This window comes from Ornithorhynchus anatinus, chromosome X5 (genome assembly GCF_004115215.2).
Source record: "Ornithorhynchus anatinus isolate Pmale09 chromosome X5, mOrnAna1.pri.v4, whole genome shotgun sequence".
Lineage (NCBI taxonomy): Eukaryota > Metazoa > Chordata > Mammalia > Monotremata > Ornithorhynchidae > Ornithorhynchus > Ornithorhynchus anatinus.
Window position 1 is genome coordinate 3,956,197 of NC_041753.1, and position 17,541 is coordinate 3,973,737.

Here is a 17,541-nt window from a genome sequence, read left to right on the forward strand (position 1 = left end):
TGCCATCTCAAGGTCAGAATAATAATAATACTTCACTTCTCTGTGCCTCAGTGACCTCATCTGTAAAATGGGGATTAAGACCGGGAGCCCCACGTGGGACAACCCGATTCCCCTGTGTCTACCCCAGCGCTTAGAACAGTGCTCTGCACATAGTAAGCGCTGAACAAATACCAACATCATTATTATTATTATTATTAACAACGGTATTTGTTCAGCTCTTACTACGTGCCAGGCTCGGTTCTGAGCTCTGGGGCTCGGAAGCACGGAGGGGAACCAAAACCGCTAGATAGACATCCCAGGCCAGGAATACGGAAGGAGTCCCTCGCCCCCATACCAATCGAATAAAATATAGAGGAGGGGGCAAAGACTGAACGAGCGGAGGGTGGAAACTGGGAATGGCCTGGGAGCGCGGGTGAAAAATACCTGAGGCCTCTGACTTTGGGGGCAGCAGACCAGGATTTGCCTCAGCCGTCACACGTCGCCCCTGCCCGGAACGTGGGATGCCCCCTCTGTCTGCACCAAGAGAGGGGCCACGGGCCCGGTGAGTATCCCGTTCGGCGCTCGTGGGCAGAGAGTAGGAGCTTCACCATGTGCAAGTGGGACGCGATCGTGGGCGGGAACGAGCTACTTCGCCACGGGCGAGCAACACTTAAATCCGAAGTCAGAAGGTCATGGATTCTAATCTCGGTTTGCCACTTGTCTGCTCTGTGGCTTTGGGAAAGTCACGTCACTTCTCTGGGCCTCAGTTCCCTCATCTCTAAAATGGGGATGAAGACTGTGAAGCCCCACGTGCGACGGGGACCGTGTCCCACCCGGTTTGCTTGTATCCACCCCAGCGCTTAGTACAGTGTCCGGCACACTGTAAGCGCTTAACAAATACCCCACTTACCGTAGGTGGATTCCTCCCGAGTAGGAAGCGGTCGTGGGTGGGAGCAAGCTGCTTCGACACGTGCGGGGAACGCACACGTCTCCCGATAGGGAAGCCCCAGTATAAAAAAAGGATCACATTCCTCCCAGAAGGGGAAGTTCAATTTGTAGAGTCCAAATAATTAAATAATCATATTTCTCCCGAAAGAGAAGTTCAGTTTGCGGCATCCCAAATAATTAAATAATTATGTCCTTCCCAAAAAGGAAGGACTCCGGCTTCTTTCTCTCGCCACGCCGATTCCCGAACGCATCCCCGGGCAACAGGTGACACTCGCCCTCCCTGCCGAGGCTGTTGTTTCAGAAGATGGAGGATCGCCTACTGCATCGTGCTCACCCAAGTGCTCAGCACAGGGCTCTGGATGCAGTAAATGCTCAACGGATTCCACCGATTGACTGCTTGATAGATGAACGAATTGACTGATAGAGGTTCGGGGCCAGGGGAGCAGATACCTTGAATTATCATCGCCGTCGACGGTATTTACTGAGCGCTTACTGTGCGCGGAGTGCCGTACTAAGTGCTTGGAAGATTGCAGTACAATAGAGTTGGCAGACACGTTCCCCACCCACTGTAAGCTTACAGCCTAGAGGGGGAGACGGACATTAATATAAACAAATAATTATAACGTGCAATTTGTAGATATGTACACGCGCGCTGTGGGGTTGAGGGTGGGGAGACTATCAGATGCCCAAAAGTCACAGATCCCAGTGGATGGGAGAAGGGAGGCCGGGAAAATAGGGCTTCATCGGGGAAGGCCTCGTGGAAGGGATTTGACCCTGATAATGCTTGGAAGGTGGGGAGAGTGGTTGTCTGATATATATTGAGAGGGGGAGAGGCTAAAGGGATAAGGTGCTCCCCCCCACCCTCCCTGACCCCTCGATTTCCCTTCCAAGAGGGGTCTTGCCCCTGCCCACGCCCCCTCAGCCCAGGTCCCGTGGGCTGGAGAACAGCTGCGTCCGCTGCTGATGCTTCTCACCAGCGGAGGGGAAACAGAAGCCGTGGGGTCTAACGGACAGAGCCCGGGGCCTGGGAGTCGGAGGATCTGGGTTCTAATGCCGGCTCGGCCACTTGTCTGCTGGGAGACCTTGGTTGAGTCGCTTACCTTCTCTGTTCCTCGGGTTCCCGTTTGCCAGACGCCGATTCAGTACCCCCTTCCTACTCTGTGAGTTCTACGTGGACTAGTCTGTCCCGATTAACTTGTTTTTATCCCAGTGCTGAATCCGGCGTTTGGTACATATCATTATTATTATTGTTGTTACTAAGCCACGGGGCTTACGTCGACTGAGTAAATTGGGTGGGTTGGTGGGGAAGACGGTGAAAAACGTAATGACTCCAATCAAAAAATCAATCGCTGGTATTTATTGAGCTCTTACTGTGTGCAGAGCACTGTGCTGATAGCAAATCAGCCCGGCCTCTGGCTTCTCCTCCAGGAGGCCTTCCCCGACTAAGCCCCCCTTTCCTCATCTCCCACTCCCTTTTGCAACGCCCCCCCCCCCCTTGCTCCCTTTGTTCTTCCCCCCCTCCCAGGCCCACAGCACTTATGTATATATTTCTGTCATCTATTTACTTCTATCAATGTCTGTCCTCCCCCGCCAGCTCACGGTGGGCGGGAAATGGTCTGTTTATTGTTATGTCGTCCTCTCCCAAGCGCTCAGTACAGCACTCGGCACAGAGCAAGCGCTCAACAGGTACGACCGAATGAAGGAATGAACTTGAATCCGGACCTCATCTGCGGTCGGGGCCGAGTGGGAGGGAAGGGAGGGCTATAAGTGACAGCTACTCTCTTGGGGGGGGAGGGGGAGCAGAGAGGAGGGGGGGTCCCCAGCCTGCTACATCCTTCCCCCCGGCCCCCCGACCTGGATGAGGACAACCTCGTGGGAGGGGAGGGAGATAAGGTTGGTATCTTCTCTGGCCTTATCCTGTGTCAGAGAGAAATCTGCCAGGCTGCAGAAGGGCCCCGGTCTGAAGCCGTTTGCTATTTTGAATTTTCCACCTGGGGACCTCGTGCCTCATGGGTTCCCCTCATTCTCACCGCCCCTCTGTTGCCCCCACCCCCTTCCAGCTGTGCCCGAGAGACTGACAGAGACGCAGCTGGAGGCTCCCGGGTACTCCTCTGGGTCTTCCCCTCATCTTCCCCTCTCTCTCTCTCTTCCCCTCCTCAAAGCCCTCCCCGGACACGGGGCAGATGACCACTCTATCTAAATAGCAAACCAAAAGGAAACCAGCCTGAGCCTCCAGAAGCCTCTCACTCTCTCCCTCCCCCGATCTTTTAATCGTATTTGTTAATCCCTCGAGAAGCAGCACGGCCTGACGGTTAGGACTGCGTCCAACCTGATGCGTTTGTATCTACCCCAGCTCTTAGCATAGCGGTTGACGCACAGAAAACGCTTAACCAATACCATAAAAAAAAAAGAGGGGCTCACCGGCTAGTCGCCCCACGGGACTTTCAAGAGGTCAGGGATTAGAGATAAGGTAACTTCCTTTTGGCGGGGGAGGTCAGCCGCAGAGCGGAAGCAGAACGGATGTTATGAGAGTTCTGACCGGTTGCGATTGTCCTTGAAAAGCTCTCCTCTCCCCTCGCCCATGCGACCAAGGAGAGAGCGTGTCCCCGGAGTGCCCCTCGTCTCCGGGCCGAGCCCACATCACCCGGGCTCCTCCACCACGCTCCCTTCCAGCTTCCCCATCCAGACCCGATTACTCTCCCCTCCCTCCTTCCCACATCACTCCCTCCTTGCTATACCGACTCTGGGTCCAACTGGGAGGGGGGCTGCGATGTTGTCCAGAGTCACCCGGCAGCAGTAAGGCGGGTCGGTGCCCACCCGCTGACTCCCAGACTTAGTCTCCCCAGAGTCCAGCCTGGAGTTTGGGAAAACATTTAATTGAAGGGGAAAGTTGGGAGCGGGCGAGAGAGATTCCTCTCGTCCCCGGCCTGTTGAGGGAAGTAGAACTAGGCCGGAGGGAGAGGCGGATGGGGGACAGAGAGCCGCTAGCCCATCCTCCGATCTCAGAAGAGTGCCTTTCCTTCTCCACGGCTATACGGGGGGCAGGATCTTACCTGAGACGGGGACACGGACTGATTTCCTTCAGAGGTACTGCAGGGCCTCTGCTTCCTGACCTCGCTTCTGAGAGAGTTCCGGTTTTCCCATAAATGTTTAATGGAGTTTCCATCCCGTTAGCATATCGCCTTGGATGCTCTAACCTGTTCCGTCCCCTCCAGCTGCTCCCTGAGGCAGAGAAGCCCTCTTTTCTTTTTTTCTTTTTTTTTTTTTTAGTGGTTAAGTACTTACTCTGTGCCAAGCACTGCACTTAGGACCGGGGAAGATACAGGCTAATCAGCTTGGGAAGAGTCCCTGACCTTCATGGGATTCACGGACTTAATGACCCCTTTGCAGATGAGGTAACTGAAGTACAGAGAAGCGAAACGACTTGCCCAAGGTCACGCAGCAGACACATGATGCAGCAAGGATTAGAACCCAGTTTCTTCTGACGCCCAGGCCCGTGTGCTATCAGCTGGGCCACACCGCTTTTCACACAGAAGCATATCCCTTTCCCACAGAGGGATGTAGCCCGGGCCTGGGAGTCAGAAGATCATGGGTTCTTGTCTGCTGTGTGACCTTGGGCAGGTCACTTCACTTCTCTGGACCTCAGTTTCCTCACCTGCGAAATGGGGATCGAGACCGCGAGCCCCACGTTGGGCAGGGACTAGGTCCAACCCAATTTGCTTGTCTCCACCCCAGTGCTTAGTACAGTGCCTGGCACATATTCATTCATTCATTCAATAGTATTTATTGAGCGCTTACTATGTGCAGAGCACTGTACTAAGCGCTTGGGATGAACAAGTCGGCAACAGATAGAGACAGTCCCTGCCGTTTGACGGGCTTACAGTCTAATCGGGGGAGACGGACAGACGAGAACAATGGCACTAAACAGCGTCAAGGGGAAGAACATCTCGTAAAAACAATGGCGACTAAATAGAATCGAGGCGATGTACAATTCATTAACAAAATAAATAGGGTAACGAAAATATATACAGTTGAGCGGACGGGTACGGTGCTGTGGGGATGGGAAGGGAGAGGTGGAGGAGCGGAGGGAAAAGGGGAAAATGAGGCTTTAGCTGCGGAGAGGTAAAGGGGGGATGGCAGAGGGAGTAGAGGGGGAAGAGGAGCTCAGTCTGGGAAGGCCTCTTGGAGGAGGTGATTTTTAAGTAAGGTTTTGAAGAGGGAAAGAGAATCAGTTTGGCGGAGGTGAGGAGGGAGGGCGTTCCAGGACCGCGGGAGGACGTGACCCAGGGGTCGACGGCGGGATAGGCGAGACCGAGGGACGGCGAGGAGGTGGGCGGCAGAGGAGCGGAGCGTGCGGGGTGGGCGGTAGAAAGAGAGAAGGGAGGAGAGGTAGGAAGGGGCAAGGTGATGGAGAGCCTCGAAGCCTAGAGTGAGGAGTTTTTGTTTGGAGCGGAGGTCGATAGGCAACCACTGGAGTTGTTTAAGAAGGGGAGTGACATGCCCAGATCGTCTCTGCGGGAAGATGAGCCGGGCGGCGGAGTGAAGAATAGACGGGAGCGGGGCGAGAGAGGAGGAAGGGAGGTCAGAGAGAAGGCTGACACAGTAGTCTAGCCGGGATATAACGAGAGCCCGTAATAGTAAGGTAGCCGTTTGGGTGGAGAGGAAAGGGCGGATCTTGGCGATATTGTAGAGGTGAAACCGGCAGGTCTCGGTAACGGATAGGATGTGTGGGGTGAACGAGAGGGACGAGTCAAGGATGACACCGAGATCGCGGGCCTGCGGGACGGGAAGGATGGTCGTGCCATCCACGGTGACGGAGAAGTCTGGGAGCGGACCGGGCTTGGGAGGGAAGATGAGGAGCTCAGTCTCGCTCATGTTGAGTTTTAGGTGGCGGGCCGACATCCAGGTGGAGACGTCCCGGAGGCAGGAGGAGATGCGAGCCTGAAGGGAGGGGGAGAGGACAGGGGCGGAGATGTAGATCTGCGTGTCATCTGCGTAGAGATGGTAGTCAAAGCCGTGAGAGCGGATGAGTTCACCGAGGGAGTGAGTGTAAATGGAGAACAGAAGAGGGCCGAGAACTGACCCTTGAGGAACTCCGACAGTTAAAGGATGGGAGGGGGAGGAGGCTCCAGCGTAGGAGACCGAGAATGATCGGCCAGAGAGGTAAGAGGAGAACCGGGAGAGGACAGAGTCCGTGAAGCCAAGGTGAGATAAGGTATGGAGGAGGAGGGGATGGTCGACAGTGTCAAAGGCAGCAGAGAGGTCAAGGAGGATCAGAATGGAGTAGGAGCCATTGGATTTGGCAAGAAGGAGGTCATGGGTGACCTTAGAGAGAGCAGTCTCGGTAGAGCGGAGGGGACGGAAGCCAGATCGGAGGGGGTCTAGGAGAGAATGGGAGTTAAGGAATTCTAGGCATCGATTGTAGATGACTCGTTCTAAGATTTTGGAAAGGAAGGGTAGTAGGGAGATAGGACGATAACTGGAGGGGGAAGTGGGGTCAAGAGCGGGTTTTTTTAGGATGGGGGAGACGTGGGCGTGTTTGAAGGCAGAGGGGAAGGAGCCCTTGGAGATTGAGTGGTTAAAAATAGAAGTTAAGGAAGGGAGGAGGGCAGGGGCGATGGTTTTAAGAAGGTGAGAGGGAATGGGGTCCGAGCGCTTAAAAAATACCAACATTACTATCGTTATTATTACTTACCTTCTCTGTGCTTCAGTTCCCTCATGGGTAAAATGGGAATTAAGACTATGAGCCTGTGGGACACGGACAGCGCCCGGCCAGATTATTTTGTATGTACCCCGGCGCTTACAACGGTAAGTTAGTACTTACTTAGTAAGTCTCTTAGTAAGTCTGGCACTTAGTAAGCACTCAACGTATACCATAAAAAAAAAATGAAATGAAAAAGAGGGCTTCCCTGGCTCGGAGAGCAGCTGGATGGGCAGAACGGGCTACCGCATCCAGGGCGATATGCTACCGGGATGGAAATTCCATTAAACATTTACGGGAGAACTTGAATTCTCCCCTAAGCGAGCTCAGGAAGCAGAGGCCCTGCAGTAGCTCTGAAGAAAATCGGACCACGTCCCGGCCTCAGGTGAGAACCGGTCCCCTGTTTGGCTGTGGAGAGGGAAGGGCGTTCTTCGGAGATCCGAGGACGGGCTAGCGGCTCTTTCTCCCCCCCTCCACTTCTCCCTCCGGCCTGGCTCTCCTTTCCTCAACAGGCTGGGGTCGAGAAGGATCCCCCCCATTCCCACCTCCAACTTTCCCCTCCATTAAATAACTTTCCCAAACTCCAGCGTGGACTCTGGGAAGCTGGGATTGGAGTCACCATGTGGGTGCTGACCGCCTTATTGCTCCTGGGTGAGTCTGGACAACATCGCGGCCTCCCCCCTCCCCGCCGGACCCAGAGTCGGGATAGCGGGGAGGGAGCGACGTGGGTTGGGGGAGAGGGGAGAGTAACGGGGGCTGGGTGGGGAAGCTGGAAGGCGAGTGAAGTGGTGGAGCCCCGGTGATCTGGGCTCGGCCTGCAGACGGGAGGACCCTTGGGACCCGCTCTCTCCCGGGTCACATGGGGGAGGGAGAGGAGAGCTTTTTAGGACATTCCTAACCGGGGCAGGGACCCTCGCATCTGTTCGGCTTCTGCTCTGCCGAAGCCCACCGTAAGGAAGTTGCCTTATCTCTGCTCCCTGATCTCTTACAGGTCCAACGGGCGGAGAAGCCGGTGAGCCCCTCTTTCATTTTTTTTTTTTTTACGGGACTTGTTGAGCGCTTACTACGTGCCGGCCTCTGTACTAAGCGTTGGCGTGGATACAAGCAAATCGGGTTGGACACAGTTCCTGTCCCCTATGGGGCTCACAGTGTCACTCCCCATTTTACAGTTTGTGATTTGTCCGCTTTGTCACTTCGGGCAAATCACTTCATTTCTCTCTGTTTCCTCATCTCCGCTCCTCCTCCCCTCCCCATCCCCCCGTCTCCCGCCCTCCGCTCTTCCCCCTTCCCCTCCCCACAGCGCTGTGCGTATTTGTATATATTATTTATGACTCTATTTATTTTGTTAATGATGTTTATCTATCTACGATTCTGTTTATCTTGATGCTATGCCAGACTACTGGTTTTGTTCTGTGCTATTTTGTTCTGTTGTCTGTCTCCCCCGTTTAGACCGCGGGCTTGTTGTTGGAAAGGGATTGGGTCTGTTGCCGACCTGTCCATTCCAAGCGCTCAGTATAGTGCTCTGCACATAGTAAGCGCTCAATAAATACAACTGACTGAATGAAAGAGATAACTGAGGCACATGGAAGTTAAGCGACTCGCTCAAGGACACATTTCAGGCAAGGGGCAGAGGCTGGATTAGAACCCAGGTCCTTCTGACTCTCAGGACCAGGCTACCCCAGGAAGGTGCTCTACCCACCAGGCCAAACTGCTTCTAATCCAAGGTCCCCCTCCCCTCCCCTAAAGCTATCTTTGCCCCTCTGTGCCCTTCCCCCATTGGTCTTGATAGCTACGGGGACCCCCGCCCCCCCAGCTATCCGACAGTCGATCCCTCTCCCCACCCTCAAAGTCTTATCGAAGGCCCATCTCCTCCAAGAGGCCTTCCCCGACGAAACCCTCATTTCCTCTTCTCCCGCTCCCTTCTGCGTCACCTTTGCACTTGATTTTCACCCTTCATTCCCTTCTCTTTCTGCCCCATAGCATCCATGTCCATAGCCATCATTTTTTTTGTTACTTCTAATGTCTGTCTTGCCCTCTAGATTGAAAATCTGTTATGGGGCAGGGAATTCATCTCCCAACTCTGTTGTACCGTACTCTCCCAAGCGCCCAGTACAGTGCTGTGCACACGGTAAGTACCACACTGATCGATAGGTATTGAGGGATCGGTCTTTAGCCCGAAGGTCTAAAGGTCTCCGGTCCGCTCCCCGGTTTCGCCGCGCTGTATCTCGCGGGAAGCGGCGTGGTGTAGTGGAGAGACCACGGGCCTGGAAGTCGGAAGGTCATGGGTTCTAATCCCAACTCCACCACTTTGCTGTGTGGCCTTGGATGAGTCACTTCTCTGGGCCTCAGTGACCTCATCTGGAAAACGGAGATTGAGACCGCGGGCGCCACGTGGGAGAACGACAATGTCCTCCGTGTTCTGCTCGTATCCCCGCCCCCCCCCCCCCAGCGCTCAGTACGGTACCTGAAACACGGTAAGCGCGTAACGAATCCCACAACCATTATTATCATCATCGCCGTCCCCTTGCAGCCACTCTGGCCAAACCGGTGGTGTCCCCGCAGCCGCCCTGGACCACGATCTTCAAGGGGGAGCGGGTGGTCCTGAAGTGTGCTGGGTACCACCCCCTGATCCTGGAGATGAAACACAGCAGCATCCTGTGGTACCGGGGTCACCTTCTGCTGGCCTCGCGAGGGAGGAGCCTGGAGGTGCAGGCGGCCGGGGTCTACCGCTGCCAGACTCGGGGCGCCCCCGTCAGTGACCCCCTCCGCCTCTCCGTGTCCAGCGGTGAGCATCGTCGGCCGGGAACGCGGCACGTCAAAGTAACAACCGTAATAATAATGATGTTGGTATCTGCTAAGCGCTTACTACGTGCAGAGCACCGTTCTAAGCGCTGGGGGAGACACAAGGGAATCAGGTTGTCCCACATGGGGCTCCCAGTCTCAATCCCCATTTTACAGAGGAGGGAACTGAGGCCCAGAGAAGTCAAGTGACTTGCCCACGGTCACACAGCTGACAAGTGGCGGAGCCGGGATTCGAACCCATGACCTCGGACTCCAAAGCCCGAGCTCTTTCCGCCGAGCCACGCTTGGGGTGAGGTGGGCCGCGTGGCGTAGTGGGTGGAGCCCGGGCCCGGGAATGTGAAGGTCATGGGTTCTCGTCCCGGCTGCGCCGCTCGTCTGCGGTATGACCTTGGGCAAGTCGCTTCACTTCTCTAGGCCTCGGTTATCTCGGCTGGAAAACAACGATAATAACGGTATCTGTTAAGCGCTCGGTACGTGGCCAAGCGTTGTTCAGAGCACCGGGGTAGATACAAGATAATCAAGTGTCCCACGTGGGGCTCACAGTCCTCATCCCCATTTTACAGATGAGGGGACTGAGGCCCAGAGAAGTGAAATGACTTACCCCAGATCACACAGCGGACAAGTGGCAGAACTGGGATTAGAGCCCACCACCTTCTGACTTCCGAACCTGTGCCTTATCCACCGCACTGCACTAACTGTGTTCCGAGAACCGGACCAGACCGTCAGATCCCGCTTGGGCGGGCCGGGGAGGGGGGAATTTGAGGGGAAAGAATTTCAGGACTCACGGAAGGGTGGGGTCGGTGTTGCGGGAACGTCTTGACCCCCCGTCTCCCCTTCAAACCTCCAGACTGGTTGATCCTTCAGGTGCCCTACGGGCCCGTGTTCGAGGGCGAGGCCCTGACGCTGCGCTGCCGGGGCTGGTACGATAAGGAGGTGTCCCGGCTGAAGTACTACCGCGACGGCCAGCCGCTCCGATCCTCGCCCTCTAGCACCGACTTCACGGTGGCCCGGGCCCAGACCGGCCACAGCGGACGCTACCGATGTTCGGGGACCATGCGCGTGCCCGTCGAGAGCACCCCCCTCTTCTCGGCCGAGGTGCCCGTCTCCATCCGAGGTAAAGCCACCAGGATGTTTGGGGGGTGAGTTGGGAGGAAGAGGGGAAGAGGAGGGAGAAGGAGGCCCAGAAATCATACATCCACGGAGAGGCGGTGAGGCCTAATGGATAGGGCCCAGGCTGGGGAGTCAAAAGGACCTGGATTCAAATGCGGGGTGACCTTGGACGAGGAACTTCACTTCTCTGTGCCTCGGGTGCCTCATCTGTAAAATGGGGTTTAAGAGCGGGAGCCCCATGCGGGACAGAGGACCGTGTCCAACCGAGCTCATCCTCTAGACTGTAAGTTGGTCGCGGGCGGGGGACGTGTCTGTTCGTCGTTATATTTTCCTCTCCCGAGTGCTTAGTACGGTGTTCTGCACGCAGTGAACGCTCAATAAATACGACTGGATGAGCGAATGATTCTCTCGTATCTACCCCGGCGTTTGGTACGGTACCCGGCACTGGAAGTGCTTAACAGAGACAACATACGCAGATATCGTGCAACCAAGCCCCGAGGAGTAGGAGGCAGAAGGAGAATCCCGACCGGTGGGGGGGGGGGGGGAAGGGAGGGAAGGATCCAGGGCCAAAGAGTCAATCAGTCGGTCGTATTTACTGAGCGCTTACTGTGTGCTGAGCACTGTACTGAGTTCTTGAGAGAGTCCAATAGAACAATATAACCTAATATAATGTTGTCTAATATCATATAACATTGTCTAATAGAACAATAGAACAATAATAGGGTATTTTGTCACTACCCTATTTATTTTGTTAATGAGATGTACATCGCCCTGATTCCATTTATTTGCTATCGTTTTAATGAGATGTTCTTCCCCTCGATTCTACTTATCGCCATCGTTCTCGTCCGTCCGTCTCCCCCGATTAGACCGTGAGCCCGTCAGAGGGCAGGGACCGTCTCTATCCGTTCCCGATTTGTCCATTCCAAGCGCTTAGTACAGGGCCCTGCACATAGGTAGCGCTCAATGAACACTATCGAATGAATATAACCGACGGGCTCCCCGCCCACAACGAGCTTACGGTCGAGAGGGGAGACTCAAAGCGACCCAGGGAGGGGACTGAGTCACCCACCCACTATCCATTCCCACCCCGTGGCTTCACAGTCCAGATTATCGCTCGATCGATCGATCATCTGAATCCATCCAGGGCTCACTGTGCACAGAGAACCGTACTTAGAGCTCGGGAGAGCAGAATAGGGCACTATAACCGACACATCGCCTGCCCACAGAGAGCTTACAGCCTACAGGGGAGATCCGGCGTGGCTCAGTGGAAAGAGCACGGGCTTTGGAGTCCGAGGTCATGGGCTCGAATCCCGGCTCCGCCATTTGTCAGCTGTGTGACTGTGGGCAGGTCGCTTCACTTCTCTGGGCCTCAGTGACCTCATCTGGAAAATGGGGATGAAGACCGGGAGCCCCGCGGGGGACAACCTGATTCCCCCGTGTCTACCCCAGCGCTTAGAACGGTGCTCTGCACATAGTGAGCGCTTAACAGATACCAACATCATCGTCCCTCTCCACCCCCCAACCCAACACCATGGCTCATCAGCCTACGATTGAGTGAATGACTCCCACCTCTCCTCCTTCTCCCTCCGTGGGGGTCTCTCCACAGAACTGTTTCCGCCACCCGTCCTGAAAGCGATGGTCCCGGAGGCTCCCCGCCCGGGGAAGGGGGTGACCCTGACCTGCGCGACACGACTGCACCCCCAGAAGCAGGGCACGCGGCTGCAGTTCTCCTTCTACAAGCACAGCCGGGTGGTGCGGGGCTGGGACCGAGCCCCCGTCCACACCCTCGCACCCACGGCCGAGACGGACGACCTGGACTCCTACTGGTGCGAGGCAGCAACCGAGAGTCGCGGGGTCCAGAAACGCAGCCCCCCGTTCCGGCTGGGCAGCCACGGTGAGGACGTCATATCCACCGGAGGAAACAAGTCCACGTGTATTCATTCAATCGTATTTACTGAGCGCTTACTCTGTGCAGAGCACCGTCCTGAGCCCTCGGGAGAGGGCGGTGGAACAATAAGCAAACGCGTTCCTTTGGCGAAGCGGCGTGGCTCGGTGGCAAGAGGAGTCAGAGGTCCGAATCCCGGCTCTGCCGCTCGGCAGCTGGGTGACTGTGGGCAAGTCACTTCACTTCTCTGGGCCTCAGTGACCTCATCTGGAAAATGGGGATTAAGAGTGGGAGCCCCACGTGGGACAACCTGATTCCCCTGTGTCTTAGAACAGTGCTCTGCACGTAGTAAGCGCTCAACAAATACCAACATTATTATTCCTTGCCCACAGTGAGCAGAACCGGAATTAGAACCCGGGTCTTCTGACGCCCAGGCCCGTGCTCTTTCCACTGGGCCACGCTGCTTCTCAACTAGAACGCGGGTGTCTTGAATCCTGGCCCTGTGATTTTTCCGTTAGACCACAGATCTCTTCCCGCCATCTTTCCTCCTTTCTTCCCACTCAGTTCCTCCCCTTCTCTGCCTCTCCCTTGGGTGTCCAAGAACCCCACCTTCCTCCCCTCTCCTCGCCCAGCACGGGGGGTCGTTGGAAGCCCCAAAGCTCAGAGGCCCCTTGGGAAGGACCAGCTGACCCGGTCCCACCACCCGACCGTGTCTTTCTGTGCCTTTCGGTCAGTCGGTTGGTGAGTCGATCGTTTTTATTTAGCGCTTACTGTGTGCGGAGCACTCTACTGAGCGCTTGGGAGAGTACAGTATAACGTAACAGGTGCTTAGTACGGTGCTCCGCACACAGTAAGCGCTCCATAAATATGATTGAATGAATAACAGACACATTCCTTGCCCACGAGGGCCTTTATTTGTCTAGAGGGAGAGATAGGCGTTAATGCAAATAAATTCAATTATTATTATTATCTCCCGTAGCTTCTTCCTCCGGCACCCCGACCGTGTCTCCTCCCAGCACGACATCCAGCCCGGAGACTCCCCCGCCCCTCACCACCCCCCGACCCCTCTCCGCCCGGCTGTCGTCCTCCCCTCCGGCTGGAAACGGCACCCCTGCCCGGGGACTCGTCGAACTCAGCACCCCCGAAGAGGACCCCCCGGCTTCACGTCGCTCGGGCCCGCTCCCGGGAGATTCAGCCGGTGACTTGGAAGGGAAGGTGACTCTCCTGCTTCAGGAAATGCAGCTTCTCAGGGGAGCACTGGGGCAGCTCTTGGACAGACTGCGGCTAGCTGCCCCCCCCGGGTCCCGGGAGACGCCGGGAGACATGACGACCTAGACTGGAGGTTCTTCATTTCTCCCAGCGAGGGGCCGAGGGACCGGGTGGGCCCGGGGCGAAGCGGCGTCTCTGCCCCGGCATCCGGTCGGGACCCGCCTGGACCTGTCAATCGACCGACCGTGAACTCCAGACCTTACGCTCGTCGTGGAGATCGCATCTGTTCGTTGTTCTGTTGTCCCCTCCCGAGCGCTCACTACGGTGCTCTGCACCCAGTAAGCACTCAATAAATACGGTTGAACGGACGAATAATAACGAGCGTCTTTGTTAAGCGCTTACTAGGTGCCGGGCACCGTACTGCGCACTGGACGAACGGGCGATACGCTCCCTGCCTGCAAGGAGCTCGCTGTCTAGACAGATATTAAAATAATAACCAGTCCCACGTCGGGCTCACAGTCTTAATCCCCATTTGACAGACGAGGAAAGTGAGGCACGGAGAAGTGAAGTGACTTGCCCGTGGTCACACAGCAGACCTCATCTGTCAAATGGGGATTAACCGCGAGCCTCACGCGGGACGACCTGATTCCCCGCTACCTCCCCCGGCGCTTAGAACGGTGCTCCGCACATAGTAAGCGCTTAACAAATACCAACATCGTTATCACGTAACAGAGTTGGTAGACTGTGTCCAACCTGATTAGCTTGCGTCTACCTCAGCGCTTAGAACAGTGCTCGACACGTAGGAAAGCGCTCAACAGATACCATCATCATCATAATATGGAGGGGGAGGGAGTTCCAGGCCAGGGGAGGGGTCCCTCTCCCCTCCCCCTTCGGGAAGGGCAGCAGCTGAGTCGGGCAGTGACTATTTACTGAGCGCTTACCGTGTGCACAGCACTGTGCTAAGCGCTCAGGGAGAGTCCAATACAGCAGTAAACAAACGCACTCCCCGCCCACGATGAGCTGAGCTGCAAGTAGAGAAGCAGCGTGGCTCAGTAGAAAGAGCACGGGCTCGGAAGTCAGAGGTTCGAGTCCCGGCTCTGCCACTTGTCAGCTGTGTGACTGGGGGCGAGTCCCTTCACTTCTCGGTGCCTCAGTTCCCTCATCTGTAAAATGGGGATGAAGACTGCGAGCCCCACGTGGGCCAACCTGATTACCCTGTATCTACCCAGCGTTTAGGACAGTGCTTGGCACATAGTAAGCGCTGAACAGATCCCAACGTTATGATTAAATAAGCACGAGGGTGAACCCTATATACGTGCAGGAGAGGAACCGGGTTCCACAGGCCAGCGAAGGCGCCTACGCATGAGAAAGAGCACCTGGCCTACGCCACCTTTCCCCTCCGCCTCCCCCCCGGCCTCGGTGGCCGAGAGGACGGGTCGGATTCACGCCGAAGAGTGAAGGCCGAGCTGGAGACAGGCCCTTTCCCAGATCCGGGCCGAGCCCAGGCCCGACCCCGGCCGTAGCCGAACTCTGTTCCGGTCCTGGCCGGAGATGCCGGAATCCCTTTTCTCTCCTCACCCCCCTTGACTCTTTTTTGCCTCCCGTCTCAGGAAATGCTCGGCGCTTATTTGAATTCTGCTCTCAGTTCCCCGTTGCGGTCCAGCAGGGAAGAACTAGCAGTCAACAGGCTGCCCCAGGGAGGAGAGAAGGGACACCACGGCCTTGTTCTGCTAGTAGATGATTTAGGTTCCCGTTCTGATATTTCTCTAGTGCCCACATCCTGCCCGGCAACTCGTCCTCACCGAGGTTTTCTGTGCTCCTTTTTTTTTGGCTGGTATTTGCTCAGAGTTTACTATGTGCTGAACTAAGCGCCGGGATAGATACAAGTCATTCAGGTGAGACACCGTCCGGGTCCCACAAGGGGCTGACGGCCTTAATCCCCATTTTGAAGATGAGGTAACCGAGGCACCCAGAAGCGAAGTGACGTCGCGCAACAGACGAGTGGAGAAGCTGGAGTCAGAACCCGGGTCCCCTGACTCCCGCGCTCATCATTCATTCATTCGATTGTATTTATTGAGCGCTTACCGTGCGCAGAGCCCTGTACTAAGCGCTTGGAAAGTACAGTTCAGCAACAAAGAGAGACAATTCCTGCCCACAAGGGGCTCATAGTGTATCGTCCTACTAGACCACACTGCTTCTCTTCGGTCAATCAATCATATTTATGGAGCACTTACTGTGGGCAGAGCACTCTACTAAGTGCTCGGGGAGTACAGTACGACAGAGTTGGTAGACGGGTCCCCTACCCACATCATGCCTACGGTCTTTTCTCTCTCCCCCTCCTCTCCCACCCCGCCATCTCAACTCGATTCCACCAACTCCTTCCCCCCCATTCACGTTGTCACCCCCCCGAGTTCGCGGGCTGACACTTGCGGGCCAGCTGGAGTAAGACAAGAGGGTCCCGGGGCGCCCCCAGTCCCCCAAGACACTGGCTCCCACTGCCTCAAGCATCATGCCCACCCCCAGGGCCCAGAGAAAGGGGGAGGCATCGCCATGATTTTCAGTCTGGCACCCGCCGCGGAGAGGCTCCGTAGAGTCTCCCTCCCCGACGAAGACGTTTTAAGACGATGGGACGCAATTCCCCATCCGGGACGAGTCGGTCGTCCACCGGCTGGGAGTCAGGCGGTCGGTCAGTCGTGTTTATTGAGCATTTACTGTGTGCAGATCACCGTACTGCGCACCTGGGACAGTCCAGTGTAACAATATAATAGACACATTCCTTTGCCCACAGCGAGCTTACAGTCTAGGAGGCCGGGGGATGGACCAAGTGACCTCTCCAGGTTCCTGCCCAAGGAATCATATGGGACACACACACACCCATCCCTCCCGCCCCGGGTGGGGACACCCCTCCGGGCCTCAGAAGCTGAAGGAACTCGCTCCTACTTAAACTGTGATGGCCCCCTTCCTCCCCAAACCCCGTGCAAGACAGGGACTGCATCCGACCTAATTAACACGTTCCTACCCCAGGGCTTAGAGCAGTGTTTGACACTCGAGATCTCCTCTATCTCCAGTGCACCCACTTCCTGTCTGTGGCCTGGAACGCCCATCCTCCTCATGTCTACCAGCAATCATTCATTCAGTCGTATTTACTGAGTGCTTACTGGGTGCGAAGCAATGTACTAAGGTCTTAATTACTAAGCGCTTAATTACTAATGGCTTAATTACACCTCCTCCAAGAGGCCCCAAACTAACCCTCCTTTCCTCTTCTCCCATGCCCTTCTGCATCGCCCTGACTTGCCTCCCTTTATTCACTCCCCCCTTCCGACCCCGTGGCACTTATGTCCATGTCCGTCATTGATTTATTTCTATTAATGTTCGTCTCCCCCTCCAGACTCTAAGCTCGTTGCGGGCAGGGAATGTACCTGTTATACTGTACTTAGTACTTAGTACAGTGATCCGCGTTCGGAAGCAGCATGGCTCGGCGGATAGATCGCGGGCCTGCTGTGTGACCTCGGGCAAGTCACTTCACTTCTCTGTGCCTCGGTTACCTCCTCCGTAAAATGGGGATTGAGACCGTGAGCCCCACGTGGGACAGAGACCGCCTCCAACCCGATTTGCTAGCATCCACCCCAGTGCTCGGTACCTGGTACGTTGTAAGAGCTTAACAAATACCGTAATGATTATTATCATTATCATCCGCACACAGTAAGGGCTCGATAAATAAGATCGACTGACTGACCCGGTAAAAGCTTAACAGACGCTATTAAAAAAGGGTTCGGGATGGAACGGTGGCGGGGCATGGTCACCCCCTCACCTCCTCACCCTCCCCCATCACCCCCATGTACCCCCGAGGCCCTGGGGAAATGCAGATTGAAACTCATAGGGGATGTAAACCCTACTTCCTCTTTTC

The 17,541-nt window shown here is 55.7% G+C and overlaps 1 protein-coding gene across 1 annotated transcript in view; it reads left to right on the forward strand.

Moving 5' to 3' along the window:
* The window catches only part of LOC100093387, a 65,637-nt gene that overhangs the window by 29,884 nt on the left and 18,212 nt on the right, over positions 1-17,541 (forward strand). The window contains exons 14-17 of the mRNA XM_039910865.1: positions 9,191-9,413; positions 10,278-10,544; positions 12,147-12,434; positions 16,072-16,265. Coding sequence (XP_039766799.1) covers positions 9,191-9,413; positions 10,278-10,544; positions 12,147-12,434; positions 16,072-16,265 — 972 coding nt within the window. The remainder of the gene's footprint in view (positions 1-9,190; positions 9,414-10,277; positions 10,545-12,146; positions 12,435-16,071; positions 16,266-17,541) is intronic.